Genomic DNA, 18,135 nt, shown 5'->3' on the forward strand with positions numbered 1-18,135 from the left:
GGGAATAAATGAATACTATTTTGCATGTATGTGACATAATGAGCTAGAACAAATTAATTCATTGACTATGTTAAGTATGAGTGACACCAGCTTATACATGTTAATGACAAGAAACAATAAAATATATGTGTGTGTGTGGATGTATTTAGCTTAAATGGTAGTGTTTAATTTATATAGGTGTTTATAGGTCTCTAATTTATATTTATAGCTCTGTATAGGTCTCTAATTTATATAGGTTCATAACAGGTGATATGAAAATTGTGACTGCAAAGTTTGTGATGGTTATTTTCCCACGACCTTAAACATAAGAATTGGCTTTGATCGCCCTTTGTTAGGCATTAAGAGCATTTATGAGAAAGTTAAAATTTAAGTAGATAAAATTGTACCTTAAAGTGTTATTCTCGCACAGCTGCATCTGGATGTAGAGGAACTGCAGCTTTTTTTGTGTGGCAGAGGGAGTCATAGACTGTGCTCGAACATTATTGTCCAATGCATTGTCTGTTTCGTCTTCTAATTGCTTTGAATACATAAACTCGACGTTGTCCGAATCTTCATCCTCTTCCTTCATCAAAGGCCTGAATAAATGTCATCTTGGTTATAAATGGTAAACAAGCAAGCGCAATACTAAATGAAAATGTATATAAAAAAAGAAAGAAAATTTCAAAGCAACTATAATAGTTTCTTTTATGCTCAGAATTCTGCAAGGGGAAAAAGGGCTTGGTTTAGTTTGTTATATGACAAATTGTTACCAGTTTCATGTCATTCACCTGTAAATGCAGTTATTGTTATGGTCTTAATATACGGCAAATCATATGATCAGCTGTTTGCTGGGCAGGCTGCATGTTCATCAAACCTTCCGCTTAGCCAAGTAGGACCCCCCTCTTCTTGCCTATCTGTTGCAATCTATAGTAGGCATCCTGCAGTCACGGGAGACTATGGAGTTGTGCTCGGGTTGTCGAGGCAGAAGTGTCCTCTCCAGGGCGCAAAGCCAGGGTAGGTCGATATGGAGGAGAAGCTGTTACCAATGCAGCGAGTCCTCCCTCTCCGCGATGCTGAAATTGTCCAAAGGAAAGGCAAATGCCAATACACTTGTTCCAGCGCCATCTCAGGAGCTGCTAGAATGAGGTTGAAGTCAACAACGAGCTACCATAGGGGCTCCATCTCCGGATTTTTCCTCGAGGTTGACTCCTGAAGCCTATCCCAAAAGTGGGTATGGCTGCGAGGCAGCAGAGGTTTGAAGTCACAGTTTTCCTTCCCCTAGATGAGCTGCCTTCCCAGACTGTCGAATCCCATCTACTCAGAGCAGCTGGTTGTTAGGCGCCAGAGGCACGAGCTCATGTATGCAGACATGAACATGAAGAGCTGCCCCCAAAACTACTCCTGCAGCAGGCTGGTAGCCTCGCTGAGGGCCCTGCAGGCCCTCACAGAGGAGGACCGGGAGTCCTCCAGGGACTACAACACACTACAAAACACACAACTTATATACAGTATTATAATATCATCACCATCATAATATTAATATTGAAATAAAATAAAATAAATTATAACCAACAGGTTATCTATAAATAGTTTGTTAATGTAAAGTAGACTCCTTTATATTTTCTACAAAATGAAGGTTATTAGAGTAAATATCCAGTTTCAAAATAGGTAAACATCTGATATTCTAGGGCAGGGGATCAGTATCTCGTGTGATACTGATAGTCAGCAGAGAGCAGACTCGACAAAATGGCAAAAGCTGGAAAATGTTTTGGAAGGCATTGCAAGTTTCATGGGGGATTTACTACATTTAACAGTTCACCGAAGCCACTAATTTTATTTCATCCTATATGTACAATAATGTAGAGTCATTTTGAGTTAATAGATAAGTCCATATCAAATGAAGTCCAGTTTTTGTGCCACTTATTAATATGTACTACATTCTATAATATTATTTCTCTGAGTGGTTTATGTTACCTTGAAGACTAAACCACACACCAGAAAATAAGCAGTTTAAAGACTAAACCACACACCAGAAAATAAAGACTAAATGCACACACGCATCCTTTTTCTCTTTCTTACCTTTCCATTCTTACTCCTATTATTACCCCCTTACACCCATTTATTACACCTATTCCATCCGTACCTTTCGTCTTGCTCTTACCTTCCTTTAAGATTTCCTCCTCCTCACCTCTCTCTCTTGCCATACTTAATGCTTGTGCCTCACTTGTCTCATCACAATCGACTCAATAATGGTCCAGGACGGACCGAAACGTCGTCGTCCTCTTATTTTCTCGTGTGTGGTTTATTCTTCGCATCTTTAAGCCCCGTTATTGTGACTCATTGTCTGTTTATGTTATCTTGTTTGTCATGATATGATTATATGCCTAACTTTGACATGAAGTAGAATAGTGCTATGATTTCATTTACATATTACAGTTACTATATATGAATACTGTACTTAGGTACTGAACATACCTCAGACTACCCATTAGCCAGTGATCATCATCATCATCATCGTCGTCACTCTCTTCATCGAAGTCTGCTGACGTAGCAAAGCCTGGATGGTTTGAATTTGTATTGAAAATGATGCTCCAATCAGTTTCATCTTGTTGGCCTAAAACAATATTAAAAGAGCATGATTAATCAAAGAAAATTTGTGGACTTGTATGGCACCCACTGAAGACTTGATGCCTATCCCATTAGCCAGGAATCATAATACACTTTTAATAACTGGTTTATAAAACTTAAGGGACTCATGAAATTACCCACATCAGAATTTATTTAACTGCAGAAGGCCTACTGGCACATATGAAGTTCAGTGTAATGATCTGATATGTTTCATCATAAAACAAAGGATTCAAATCACTCAACATTCATAAATAATTTAAGTTTTGGTGAAAATCCTTTAGCATATACAGATCAACTAGCTGTTCCAAATGTGCAGCATTACAGAATTATCCCTGCCAATATGATTAAATTCTAAGATATGGAAAATGTTGGCTGTAAACCATAACCACTACTTAGTTTTTCATTATTCAAAGACCTTTATTACCTCCGAAGTCTCTCCACATAAATGAAAAGCAATTACCCCTGTCTACCCCCTTTGAAAACTAATGAATGCGTATTTTACAATTCATTTAAAGCTACCGATCAAACTTATTACTTTAATGTGTTTGGGGAAAATAATACCTTTAAATCCATGCAACATTTGATTACTTACACTACTTAATATTTAAAATTACTATATAGTACTGTATTCCGATTCCAAACCTTGAAAATTAAGTAAGGCTTTGAGTAATCATGAGAAGCACCTCTTTGAGCAGCATTATTCAGTTACCCTGAGGTTATCTTGAGATGATTTCGGGGCTTTTTAGTGTCCCCGCGGCCCGGTCCTCGATCAGGCCTCCACCCCCAGGAAGCAGCCCGTGACAGCTGACTAACACCCAGGTACCTATTTTACTGCTAGGTAACAGGGGCATAGGGTGAAAGAAACTGTGCCCAATGTTTCTCGCCGGCGCCTGGGATCGAACCCAGGACCACAGAATCACAAGTCCAGTGTGCTGTCCGCTCGGCCGACCGGCTCCCCCGCTCGGCCGACCGGCTCCCCGAGACAAGACTGCTGTGTAATATGAACAAATCATGTCCCATTAAGCAGGACCTCATTCTGGCACCACAGAATTTTCAAGTGCTGGAACAAACATGGACATCTTCAAAAGAAAACTAGATAGTTTTCTTCAAGAAATGTCAGACCAACTGGGCTGTGGTGGATATGTGGGCCTGTGGGCCACTCCACTACAGCCTGTTGGACCAAGCTCTCACAAGTCAAGCCTGGGTCTTGGGCTGGGCTTGGGGAGTAGAAAAACTCTCAGAACCCCATCCAGCTGGTATCCAGCAGGTATCTCTCCAGGATCCTAATAGGTAATAGGGAGACACTTAAGAAAAACTAAAATTCATCCCAGAATGATCGAGAGATGCATTCATCAAAATTCAAAGCCTTACATAACCCCCCCCCCTCCCCTTTAGATTCAGAAATGACAGCCCAACAGTGGGCTCTTGCTAAATGCTTGTTGGTTTGACTGGCTAGTCCCACTAATGGTCACCAAGTGGCTGCACCATTAACATCCCAGGGTTTCAACACCCAGGCAATCTCACATTTTCCCTGATTCAAGAAAACTAAATCTGTGCATATTAGAAAAAGGGAGGACAGAGGGCAGCCAAATGATTCTGCCCAGAAAGATGCTTTCGTGATTACTCAAAGAACGATTTCTGAGCTATAATCATTTTAGTTTCCTACCAAGCTAAGAACATTGAATTAACAAAACAAAAATAGGGGGTTATGCATAGTGAGACTCCATTTTCTGAGATTTCGCACAGATGTTACCTAAGTCAGGAGCCATTAAGATCACCAAGAGAATGTCATTCTGCTGGCTCACAAGACTTTTCTTCAGCCCCCTTCCCCCAAACCCTGATGAGGATCTTTGAAAATGGCTTTATCAAAGATAAAAACGTGGGCAAGAGACAATGGTGTGAGTATTTGTGTGTGTGTAGCTTTAGACAGCACTGAGATATTAGCCAACTGCAACACATGAAACAGAGAGCAATACCCCTCAACACCCTTTGCAGATGTTAATTAACACCACAAGGAATGCTAATTAGCACTGTAAGTACCATTACCAACTTGTCCACACAATCCCCCACATGACCAATGGGCAGCAGCCTAACTGTAAACAAGGTTAGAAGGGCCACTGCCTTCCATTAAGTCAATACCACTAAGGCAAGCTCGGAAAAGACGGAACAAAGGGTGGGAACAAAGAGCATCCAAGGTTTAAAGTAGAATAATAATAAAAATAATATTATTATACTCATAGTAAGATGGTTACATAGTAGATAAAGTATTGTATATTATATAGTCACTAGTTATACACAGTATTTCACTGGATTTATTGCACAGATTGATGTCTTCCCTTTCAATTCATACAACAGATTTTTTCAATAATGTAATACAGTAGTTATATATATTTTGTCTACTTTGAATGACAAAATAGTGTTAAGCAACCTTACCCTATGTGCCCTGAGGCATAAATATAAGGTCTATTGTTACAAATAGTATGACAATGTCCAGGCAATTGAAAACTTTCAAGGAGCAACAACTGTTTTACGCCTTTACAGTAGCATTACCGAACACAACAAAATTATTTGCTGTCTATGGTATTTTTAAAATGCAGCAGTGAAAGGGATAAATGATAAAACTGAAGTGCACACAACAAACGAACATCTTTCTTTTTCATTTGTATTCAGTAAGAAATTGCCTTGCTAATAACCAACCTGATTGCTCATGCTCATCTTTCTTTGAATTTGCTGAACTTTCACTAAAACTGGGGCACACTTTTGAGCTATTTGTAATTTCTACACCTAGTGAAGCTGTTGATTCCGTTGTATCTTCTTCCACACTGGTGCTTTCTTCAACTTCCTGTGGGTAAATATTGCTGAATAATGTACAGTGCTTATAACATGATAATAAACATGTTTCCTGTAATAGTAAACAATATTCAAACTTTATATTTTTGTACAGTTCTGAATCCAAGAATTAGAAAAATACATCTCTTCATCAGTAAAGCTATCATACTTTATTCCGTACTCTATTAGACGGTGATCAAGTTGCAATTTTATGGAGATAGCAGAGACGAATTTTAACAATTTTTCGATATGACAGGACAGCAAATTCTGACCAAATTACCGTAACAATAGTGTGCTATATAAAATGGTGTACATAATGATGTGCAGTTGCTCAGCTAGTCAGGCATAATGGAGTATGGCCACCATTGGACAAATGACTGCAGCCAATGGTATGCTTTTCTATTGTTGGGGACATATTAATACATATGTTGGGACATGTGTTGGGGGACAGGAAGCCAGTACAGTACTTAGGCTTTCAAGGTTTTCCCAAAGGAACAACTAATCTACCCCAGGATATAATGTACAACAACTTTTTTAACTCCCAGGGGTAACTATTTACTGCTAGGTGAACAGGCCATCAGGTGAAAGGAAACATGCCCAGGCATCATCTCGGTCCTGTCTGGGATTTTGAGCCCAGGACCCTCGATTGTGAGTCAATGAAATAGACCACCATTCCCCTGGTATCAGTAAGGCTATCTAGAGCATCAATAACGAACACAGTACACTATATGTATTCCATAGTAATGAAAACTGCCCAAAGGGCCAGAATAGTTTGAGCCTTCTTGGGAAGGCCGGCTACAGATCGTGCCTTTCCCTTGTTACACTTGAACAAAAAATGTTATGATAGATTTGAGTATGTGCCCTACATCTGACTATAATAGCATCAGAGAAGATTACAACCATATGGCATTACTGTATTGGGAACCTATACCATACTGTCTCTATATACTTGGGCAGGCTATGACAGATGAAGGCCATGAAAAGAGTAAGTGTTGGGTTGGATTTTCACCCATGGTGTTAACGAGTCACCTGACTGTCACAACCTCCTGGCACACAAACTCTTCCTGAATTCTTGACTCAAGAGTACCATATCAGTTCACAATAGACAACAACATACCCCGTAATGGTTTAGAAAGCAGCATGTAGAAAACATGAAATGGTTGTTCCTGGAACCTTTAATATGTTGCAGACTATTGCACACATTCTGGAGAAGATACCTTAGTAACAAGTGTTACCATAAAAAGGTTACCATCAGCCAGCATTGAAATTTTGAGCTTGTACCCACAGGCCAGAGCGTGCAAACACTTATGACTTCACTTCAGTCATGGTGTTTACCGGAAACTTTCTGCCTCTTTGGTAGGGGCCTGTCAGTCACTGTGCTTCAGAGGGCAGGCTCACTATCTCAACTCTATTTCCAATTAGGAAGGGCAAAACTTGGAGGAGACTGCATTTTACAATCTGGTTAGACCACGTGGCTTATGTTAAGGGAATCTTCCAAAGGCAGGTGGTGTGGTGGATGACTAGAGCTGGTCATCCATCACACAAGCTTCAGGAAAGACAATAAATAACGAATATAGGCGAGACAATGAACATCATTTTCCTGTGTCCTCCCCCCCCCACTAGCCATGGCACCCATCAAGGAGCAATACAGTATACTGACCTGCCCTGACTATGCCAGATCCTAATGTGTGGTATGTAGGTTCTAGGTTTACAAAGCAATCTTTTGCACTGCTTGGATAAATGTTTTCATATTCACTCAATGCCAACATTTTGGTGCTACTGTGTTTTAATGTGTTAGTTGATAAACCAATTAAAAACTTAACTGACAATACGAACACAATTTTAAGATTATATTTTGCCAAAAATGATGTGGCTTCTCTGCCATATATTACTCAACTCGCATTAATATTAACCGTGTTACCTGTGTAAGTTCATCAATCCAAGAGGTGTAATAGCGTACAACATTCTCATGATTGAGAGAGGAGAGGAGTTTCACTTCACGATTAATTTTGTTTCTATCCATTTCAACGTGTTGATCAAGCTGTATTCTCTTCAAAGCATAACTTTGACCATCAACTTTGTTATGAACCTGGTAGAAGTAAATTAATGTTCATAATTTGTAAAAAATATAGATTGCATAATTCTTCCTTAGCAGAAAGGCCCTCATATTATACATCTTGAGATTTTATAATGCAAATTTATATACTAAATTCATAGTATTAGCCCCTTATAATTTAATCCTGTGCTAAGTAAATGAGTTAAATTAGGTATGTAAAATAAGCAAAATATTTAATCATCTGTAATTATATAAACAATATTGCTTGGAAGATACTAATGCATAACAAGGGAAGAGTGCTTGAGCAATGCACAATACATGTTATAAATTAACCAGGAATCAGGGGACTCTACAAAGTACAGTACAGTACTGTATTACAAATACCTACTCAAATAAAGATTAAAAACATTTTCCATAGTTTGAACAGCCTGAGACAAACTCTTCTGAGATTACATAACTGAATTTTTAAAACTTTTCATATGAACTCTGTAATTATGCATTTAAATATTGTAAGCTGAAAACTACATACAATTTCCATCTTCATTTTAGAATACAATACTATACTACTGAAAATTATTTTTCACATGCAAATGATTAGGTGCAAATAATGACTTTTTATATATACAGTATATAAGACGTTTACCTTAAACACATAGCCAAATCCTCCTCTCCCCAGACATTTAAGAAAGTCATATTCTTTATCTACTCTGGAATTTCCTTTAAGGTTGGAAGGCAGATGAAGAGAAACCTCCGAGGTCAATTCAACTCCTGCTGCAGAACACTCCTCGTCATCCTCTGTTTGAGAGTCAGTGGTGCCTGTAGAGGTCTGATAAGAACATTTATTTGTTATAAATAGAGAGGCATGTTTTTTGATACAAGAATCCAGTCTTGAAAATGCATTAAAGATAGACCTCAGGGACATTTCCAAATCATTCAACACAATTAAAAGATTTTCAGGTGAAAATATACGTAGTGAAATCCCATTTAGTTAGTTAATTTATTATGTGCCCCATATTTTGTAGTTTGCATCAAAATACAATCCCATTTAGCCAAATTAATGTGCGCTAAAGGAAACCCACACAGGCAAAAAAATGTATTGTAAACATACATGGGAACTAGGTAGACTGGCAGTGAGGGACTTTGAGACATACTTCCACACTAATACCACACAAACACTGCTAAACCTGTATCTTTTCCAGACTTTGTTTGGATTTAATCAATCATTTACAGTAAATCCAAAGAGGTCTTTGCATTTAATAAACACACTATTTCTCCGATCCAAAATGTTATTCAGGATGGTACTGCATAGATATCTTTATATGATCCAGAGAATAACTCAAAACATTATACTCTCAACCACAGATATTAACATTAAGTACAATACCCAGCACTTCTACAAATAAAACGTCTTTCTTCTTTGCCAACATACAAAGCGTCAAAACACCCAAAACAAAGTCCACTTTATAACTGATCTTCCAAATGAGGCAAATCTAATGTATGCAGCTTTTAAAATCACACAAAGGACTACTATGACAATGAAATATTGATAGCAGGATTCAATCTTTTCAGATGTGATAAAAAAACATAGGCTACAGAGTGGAGTCAGCCTGTACATCCAAGACACAATCAGCTGCACAGAGCTGCTAAACACCACAACTGATGACATGGTGGACGTGCTGATCCTCAAAATAGAAAATCTAAGTGTGGTGATTTGTCTTTTTATATAAATCATCAGATGTAAATCCTTAAACAGTTTAAAAGATCAACTTACAATAATAGAATACTGCTTAGAAAACCCCCCTCACAAACCCTGCCCTAAACATCACCTTGCTTGGCAACTTTAACTTACAGCAACAAAAATTCCTTTGCTTTATTATTAGATTATTGCAAGCAATAATAGAAAACTGTTATTTGAAGGATCTCTGAAGAACTTACATCATTTCTTTGTTCTTTCTCGGGAGATTTCTCTCGCTCATCTGGTGAACTACAGATAAATGAATGTTTCAGAAGGCATTCTGCTGTCCATCTCTGCTGTTCACTAAGTTCCAAGCAACGCTGAATGAAGTCTCGTAATTCTGGACTAAGAGCGGGTGGTAAAGTTGGTACAATCTGCGGAAATAAAATCTGCATTTAAATTATACTTATAAATGTAAGGAAACCCTACTGCCATTGTATTATAAAAAAAAGTGCATTTTTTAAAAAGCAACAAAAAATGAAAGTCATTGGTAGAGATGAGAGGAGTCATAAAAAGCATCCACAACAAGGCCTCCATGACCATCGGGGATCAAAGCAAAGCAGATCCAACTCCTTCCAGGCACTCTCCTGCACTCCCTACTTAACATATTCATTGCTATGCTGGTATCTGGCCACATCCACATAGCCTTTAAAATGGCCAAGATGATATTTATTCCCAAACCCAAGAAAGATCCCCCCCAGTGATCTTTATTTTATTTAGCAGCTTGGTAGTTTTTTTTTTTACACTTCATCCCAATGGCCTTTGTAGGACATTTCATGCCAGGCTTTGAGTGGCATGAGACAGGAAAACTACCAGCTTATTTCTGACACATCATGCAGCTGCTCCCCTTTAACAAGATTCCACTGCGTCTTTGGACGTGGCTAAAATACAGTACATCGAGCAGTGGGCCAGAACAAAATGTCCTAACTCATTTCATTTCATCCGAGAGTTGGGTCATTGGTAATGATATCGGTTTTCACTGCAATTCCAATGACAGCTTGAATGGGATGTTGAATGGATAGATCTGTTCTTTTGTACAGGTATTTTATAGTGTGCAGTCACTCAGTGGCAACTAGAACTCTATTTTTCCTTCCCAAACTTTATGCCAAAGCCATTAGAAAAGTTCTTTGCCATGATGGGCAGAAAGGTTACCTACGGCCTCACATGTAAATCGGGACAAGGAATTATTTTGATGAAAATAGTTCAGGACATGTAGTGTTCCTTCTGTGATGTGCTTGATGAGAGGAAGATGAAGTAATGTGTAAATAAGCACAATGCATTTTACACAAACCAGCCTATTGCCATAAAAAACTAAAGGCTACATAAAAAAAAGAGATGGTAAAAGAATATTAATTATAACTTTACAAACGATTTGCATTTCAAGGTTCCAATAGTACATTCGGTTTCATTCTCGACTCACAATCAAGAATTCCATGTTCAAATCCCGGCAGGACAGAAATGGTTGGGTGCATTTCCTATCGTCTAATGATCCAGTTCACCTTGCAGTAACTAGGCACCCAGGAGTTAGTCAGCTTGTTATGGTGATGCATCTTGAAGAGGGTGGGGGTCTGTAATTTAACCTTGGGAGTACCTCAATATAAGCCTAACATGTATAAATACACTCTGGCTGCCTGTCCTCCGACACAATGAATTATTATTATTATTATTATTGTTTATTAAATGCTACAAAACTCATCCTACCTGTTGAACTCGTTGACCCAGGAAGAGTGAGAGAACTATTAGGCCAAGGCGATATACATCATTCTTCTTGCCGCCTCGTCCTGGAGATAATGGATACGCTGATGGCACTTCCATGTCGATGAATTCTAGCACAACTTCAACTATTCTTCTTTCCACTCCATAATCTGCTATCTTAACTTGTCGAGAGTGTGCATTAAGAAATATACAGGAGTCTCTAAGATCTCTATGTACAACGTTATTTTGATGCAAATAGTTCAGGGCATGTAGTGTTCCTTCTGTAATGTGCTTGATGAGAGGAAGATGAATAGGTATGTTAAGTTCCATGAAGTATTTTATAGGCATTCCCTGCACATATTCTTGTAAAACAGAGACAGATATACCTTCATTAGGATGATTACTGACTTTCATTCCCATGTAATGAACTAAATTATTATGTGAGAGGCGTAATAATGAACTCATTTCCTTTTCCAAGCCAGAAAATTTCCCAATTAATTCTTCAATCTGGCTTTCTTGTCCAACTTTCACATGATTTCCTCTCCTTCCAGTTCTTTGTAGTCTAATTTGCCATATGTAGATAACACATTTTTCCGAAGACACCTTATCTTGTGCTTCTAACACACGGCAGCCTTGAATTTTACGTTCGCTTAAACATCCCATCAATACTGCAACACGTTCCTGCTTTCCTGCTCGAGGGAAGTGCACTTCGGCAGATTTTTTTGATAGCTCTCCTGATCCATGCTCTGAGGAACCATCAGACAACGATCGACTCTTTATCCTGAAAGAACTTCAAAATAAGTAGCTTGGTACAATTAAATATTGAATTTTAACACTACAACTTTTATATTATATTATTTGTATTATCAGTTAAATAAACCCCATCTAAAAATAAATTAAATACAATATAGCAATTTTAATATAAAATATATAATAAAAGTAGAAAACTGCAATGATGCCAAAATCAAGCACTGACTGTATTGAAGCACCTCTTTTCTGGTGGGGGCCCTTAGTACCTACCTGAGTTAAGCCCTAATCCAGCCAACCCTTAGGATGATGCAACAGTACTCCGAGACTCACCTTTGCCTAGGAAGAGTCGGGACCAGAATCAGGCTTTCTCTATAAGGTAAGGGGAAACTTGGGGCATCAAAAATCAACCCAAAGCCTAGAAACCCCTCACCAGAGAGCATAAGCACAAGAAAACAACGACCTAAAATTATTAGGTACCTGAAGGTAATGTGACACAGGTCACTGCCACAGAGTAAACGCCTTAACCCTTAAACAGCGGCTATAGCAAAATGATCATTCCTGCCTATGCGCACAAAAAAAAAAAAATTCTAGAATGATTAATTTGTATGCAAAATGTAAGGAAAACATGAAAATAAGTGAATATTTTTCATTTTACTGGGTGGAGGCACCCTGAAAGTTTGTGCAGTAGCTGTGGTCTGGCATCTGTCAACACACGATGCCAAACTTTGCTGACACCGAGGTATGCGAGACACGACACCAGCAACCCCCCCCCCCCCAAAAAAAATAAATACCAGGCCAAAGGGGCAACCATGAAATAAGGGGAAGACAGAAACACCAGCACTCAATCGAGAGACTGAGATGGAGCAGGAGGAGGATGAACCAGCTGGAAGTTAAAGAAGGCCTGAAATAACTTGTGAAATGGGGACGAGGAAGTATCTTCACCGAACACTAGGAGCAACCTTGTCTCTTCTGAGGCAGAGTGATAAGAGGTGACAGTACAGTATTAGGCACAAGATGCCAAGCCACAAACCTTCAATACAAAAATGACAACCACCAGAACAGACACTGAAGACAATGATGAAAGAGAAAGAGGGGAAAGAAATGCTAAGAACTTCATACAGTCACGTGATACAAGATATAGTGGGACACCCAACAATTCAGCCACCTATGCACTATACAAATGGTGGTAAACTCGTGTCAGTAACTCTAAGATGCATAGATGCATTAGCAATACATAACAAAACAATGTCTCAAAGTCTGTTGGATAAGAAAGTGAATATATATATAAAAGAACGAATATCCTATCAAAAAGTTTCACAATCTCTCAACAAAATAAAAACTTACCGCCGGTGAGTTGAAGAGTCTGAACCATCAGACCCATGTGACTTGTTATCTGACAAACAGAATGGACGAAATCTTTGTTCTTTCCTCTGCAGCTCTTCTGCTTTTAATTCCTCTTTTACTCTGAATAAAAAAATATATAAAATGTTTTCTGATGCCTGCTGTACTCTAATTTCATTATTTCAACACCAATGCTAGTTTAGTAGCTAATTCTTACCCAATTTAACATAATATAGACTAACAATATGTTGATTTAGCCATGTGAAGGAAACAAAATTAGACCACTATAAGGAATGTGGTTACTGGTAGATCTTTACAATTAGAAAATGGAGAATGACTGGCAGGTACAAACAAAAATAACAACAGTAAAGATCTTATTAATGTAACTTATGCAAATGTGGAAAAAGATTTAAATTCTAAAATCACACATTTTGTACTATTTTATGTTAGTAAATTGAAGCATGTTAATAAAAATAACGAAGCTCAGACGTACAGAAGAGACATGAGAGTGAATGCAACGGGTGTGACGCCATTATGACAGAATATGGAGAAACATGAGGTGATGATTTCTTAGTGTGGCTGTATTAGATGATCTGATAATAAAGGATGTAGAAAAAAAAGTAAAAAAGTTAAAATAAAGTACAGTGAAAGAAGCCAGCATCATGGGAGAGTAAGTTAGAGGAGCGCATGATACAACAGATCAAGAGTAAATAAAAAGGAAGCATGTTTAATATGTGAAGACTGAAAGCTATAATACTGTTAGCAAATATTCAAAGAGAGTTGTTACTCTCGATTATAAGATTAAAAGAACAATTACTCGAACTCGATTACAACAAGATTAAAAGAAAAAAAATGACCAAACCACATATCAGAAGACGGAGAAATGACAACGTTTCGGTCCATCCTGGACCATTATCAAGTCGTTTGTGTGATAATGGTCCAGGACGGACCGAAACATTGTCCTTTCTGGTTGGTCAACAAAATCTTCAGCCATGTTATTGTGACTTATCATCTGCCAGATAAAATATATATACAGTACAGTACATATACTGTATTTTAAATAGTTTATTCACTTTCAACACCTCTACTAAACAAGGCATAATATTATACACTCTTACCTAGCAATTTCCTCTTGCATGACAGCCCGATGCTGTTCTTCTTCGATCTCTTGCTGCCTTTGCATCTCTCTCTTGGCTTCTTCACTTGCTTTCCTACGAGACTCCTGCTCAGCAACCATCTCATCATATATACAGTCATTATAAGGTCTCGCATGTTCACCAAGATAATTCTGTAAGAAATGCACACTGCAGTCATTTAATCAAAAAGAAAAAGAAAGAAAAAATCTCAATGTTTACAAGAACAAAGAAAAGACTGAGCATGTAAAATGAACTTATACATGTGATAAGAATATTATGACTTATTTTGGAATACTTTGTCACCAAAAAAGTTTTGCCCTGGTCAGGATACAAGAATGAACGAACTCCCAAAAGTGACAATAGGTAAATTACAGATACCCTGCACATTTCTCAAGAGTTGCTGACAACGGGTTAATAAAAATCCTTCTTTCCCAACATCAAATTAAGAACTTTATGGTTCAAGCATTAAAAACTTTAACTAGCAGTATGAAATCCATTTTACACATAAGAAGCATCTAAGTTCTGTACTGTAAACCAATCAAGTATATTTCACAAGTGCAGACCATAGACTGATCTGTAATGTGTACACAAAATAAGAGATCTACAAACAGTAACTTCATGCTTTTGTTCCCAGGTCAGCCATAAAAGTTTTCCTCAATCATATGTAGAGTATTTAAATCTTATGTGCTTAACATTTACACTGCTTCAATCAATATCTACAATTTCCTTCTGTGCTCAAACAGCCACATTCAATTGATCCTTATGAGCTTTCAATATTTTGTTTTTCTCATGTACACATGGATGTAGGAATTTTAATAGAGCTAAGCAGTTTAAAGGTTCAAGTCCTTTACTTATGGCTTTATGTTGGCATTGGTAATGCTACATGACACTTTTCTATGACAGAATGAGAAATAAGGAAAAAAAATGTCTGCCATGAAAGGGTGTATGGCATGCAAATTTGTACTCAAGACAGAGCAGGGTGTCTTACTGTTCTCTCCACCTCTAAAAAATACTTGTGTAGCCGACATATTGCAGTAACTGTTATGCTGGAGTGCAGTAGTACAAGTTTCTTAAGATGCCACTGAGAATGGAAGGTATTGTGAAGGGCAGAACACTATCTATAAAACATTTATCCTCTTCTCCAATGACATTTGTCCAACATTTCACCCCCCCAACCACTTGGGGTGGACGGTAGAGCGACAGTCTCGCTTCATGCAGGTCGGTGTTCAATCCCCGACCGTCCAAGTGGTTGGGCTCTATTCCTAACCCCCGTCCCATCTCAAATCCTTATCCTGATACCTTCCCAGTGCTATAGTCGTAATGGCTTCGCGCTTTCTCCTGATAGTTCCCTTTCCTTTTACATTATCATCATAATGTCATTTATCATTATTGTAAAGACATCAAAGTTAATAATTATGATCAGAACAATGATAATGAGGGGGACAATGAGACTGACAATGATGATAATGAAGTACAGGTACAATAAACTCAAACATGTAGCATATTTAACAAAAGCTTACTTGCGTATGCTGGCAAAGTTCTAACATAACTACTGTTCCTTTCTGTGCAAATTCAGAAGCTTTTGTCTCAAGCTGTTGGACCAGTTCATCCGCCTCTCTATCTGAAAGGCCATTATATGATTCCACTACAACAATAGGCGGTCTGCAACATTAGAAAAGCAATTGATTAGGCAATAGGTCTGACACTTTATAAATTATCTGAAGATAAACTTTGATGACTAGGAATAAGCAAATGAAAAGTTGCACTTTATAAAATAAAAAAGTCAATTTTCACTGTAAGAATGGCAGCCTTTATAATGTCTTAGGAGAAAATAAGAGTGCAAAGAATCAGCTGGAGTCTTGCTGGCTTGTATGTCATAAATGTAAGCTTATTGACGCAGGAGCTTTTCCTAGAGTATACAGTTTATCTAGTCATGATGTACTGTACAGGAAAGAAACACGAGTCTGTAATATTGTACATTAATAACAGGGTGCACAATCTATATACCCGGTATACATAAGGGTTTATAATATCAAGATTTATTGAAAACTGTTAATAGAGTACAAGATGTTTACAGTGAAAGCCAATATTTGAGTACTGTATTTAATGACAGGAACTAAAGCGAGGAGATAGAGGTGGCAATGAAGAATAACTGTGTGAAAGAACAGTAGAGAAAGTACATCTGAATGGAATCACTGACGAGCAACACCCAACCTTTAATGCTCTCATCATGCTCTCTTAGGAGCAACATAATGACTGCAGTATAAGTTATGTAAGAAAAAAAGTGAAAGAAGGATAAGGGAGATTGAAAAGTAAATTATAAAATTAAAGAGACAAAGCAAACAGTATAGGACATAATATTATATAGTGTCAACAAATGTTACAAAAAAAAAAAAAGAAAGTGTGAATTATAAGTCACACATTACTATTAAAAACATTTACTCATTTAATTTTGCTGGTGAACTTCAATTTCGGCAAACAGACGAGTAAAAAAGCTTCAATTAGTAACAGGAGAAAAAGCAGGTCAAGATGGTATATTTAGGCAAGTTTGTTTTAAGAGCTCCTGTTTTATGGTCAAGAGAAAATACTCCAAAAATAACATTTATTTGTATACAGTAAATGGAAATTATTTTGCACAACCTAATAGCATATTTTGCCAATTCCAAGTTTTATGCTTTGTCCGCATTCAAAAAATCATTCAGGGACATTATCTTTGGTTTGTTAACTATCATAGTGACAGCACGTGGAAGTGATACGAGGACAAGGATCCGGGATAGAATGGAGGGAAGGAATGGTGACCAAAAACGGGGATAGTCAGGGATCATTTGCCGACCTGCAAGAAGCCAAAACATGAAGTCCAAATGATTGGGTGTGTTATCAAGATAGTATACATATTTTTCAATATAATTATCCTAATTTTGCTTTCTTGTTATTACATTATACTGCTCTAAAATATGATGAAGTAACAAGTCTTGTTTGCACACATTATGTACACTACATAATATGTCACAAGTCGAGCCTGGCCTCGGGCCGGGCTTGGGGAGTAGAAGAACTCCCAGAACCCCATCAACCAGGTATCAACCAGGTATCAACCAGGTACTGATGCTGAAAATGAGTTTAATAAAAGCTTAAAACTCACTCATGTGGGTATTTCTCCGATGTTTTTATTCTCAAGACAACTTTGATGTGCGAGTGCAGCGTGCCACCCTGGGACCGATTAGGGCCAAGTGTAATTTTTACCTCAGGTGGTCGAGATACTTTCCATGGATCTTCTTGTCTCAAGTCAAAAAATTCTTCATTGTATGCACTCTGGAATATAAAATATTTCTGATCTATTTATCTATAGATAAATAGAGTATTTACCTGCATTCTTACATATACATACTGAAAACAATGTCAAACATGTGCAATCTTTCCACAACATTACATATTATGATAAATTACTGTATAGCACATCTCTTAGTAGCTATAGGCCTAGACATTTTTCTCTATTTTACCAGTATAATACTGTACAAATATAAATAAATGTTGCCAAAAGTAAAGCAATAGTAGTGGTGCAGAGAAAAAGAAACTGTGTGAAATTATTAATTCATTACAGTGAATGGAGAACTACTAGAACCAGTTAATTAGCTTAAATGCTTAGGATGTAAGATTAATACAGAGCAATTTCCACCTATGAAGTTTAGAGAAGAGCGAGTCAGCAAAGGAGAGGAATTGGAGCAAAGAAAGCTCTGTTTAGACATACTGTCCAGCAGACTCTTGCTAGTCACGATGTCTACAAATATTTGGCAGATGCGAATGATAAAGCTGCAAATACTAAGAGCTTATTGGAAAAAGGGTGAGTAAGCAAGATACTGGTCTTGATGCATTTGCTTTAAAGTCAGCAGTAATATTCTTTGTGATCCTTTGGAACTGAGTTTGATCAGAGAAAATGAGGTCCATTTTCTCAACAGGTTCTTCCTTTTTGAGGACGTCATATTGGTGAC

At 37.6% G+C, this 18,135-nt stretch overlaps 1 protein-coding gene across 4 annotated transcripts in view; it reads right to left on the minus strand.

Moving 5' to 3' along the window:
• Window positions 1-18,135, minus strand: part of Gcn2 (eukaryotic translation initiation factor 2 alpha kinase Gcn2) — a 35,675-nt gene that overhangs the window by 14,881 nt on the left and 2,659 nt on the right. For 2 of the 4 annotated variants that reach the window (XM_045754049.2, XM_069333950.1), the window contains exons 3-13: window positions 17,289-17,458; window positions 15,670-15,811; window positions 14,132-14,301; window positions 13,017-13,136; window positions 10,929-11,703; window positions 9,428-9,601; window positions 8,136-8,318; window positions 7,358-7,525; window positions 5,305-5,449; window positions 2,455-2,593; window positions 387-575 (exon numbers count right to left, since the gene is read on the minus strand). In XM_045754049.2, the coding sequence (XP_045610005.1) occupies window positions 387-575; window positions 2,455-2,593; window positions 5,305-5,449; window positions 7,358-7,525; window positions 8,136-8,318; window positions 9,428-9,601; window positions 10,929-11,703; window positions 13,017-13,136; window positions 14,132-14,301; window positions 15,670-15,811; window positions 17,289-17,458 (2,375 nt within the window). Of the gene's footprint in view, window positions 1-386; window positions 576-2,454; window positions 2,594-5,304; window positions 5,450-7,357; window positions 7,526-8,135; window positions 8,319-9,427; window positions 9,602-10,928; window positions 11,713-13,016; window positions 13,137-14,131; window positions 14,302-15,669; window positions 15,812-17,288; window positions 17,459-18,135 lie in introns of all 4 variants that reach the window. The other 2 variants (XM_045754045.2, XM_069333951.1) reach the window with 2 other exon arrangements.

This window comes from Procambarus clarkii, chromosome 30, assembly GCF_040958095.1.
Source record: "Procambarus clarkii isolate CNS0578487 chromosome 30, FALCON_Pclarkii_2.0, whole genome shotgun sequence".
In the NCBI taxonomy this organism is placed as follows: Eukaryota; Metazoa; Arthropoda; class Malacostraca; order Decapoda; family Cambaridae; genus Procambarus; species Procambarus clarkii.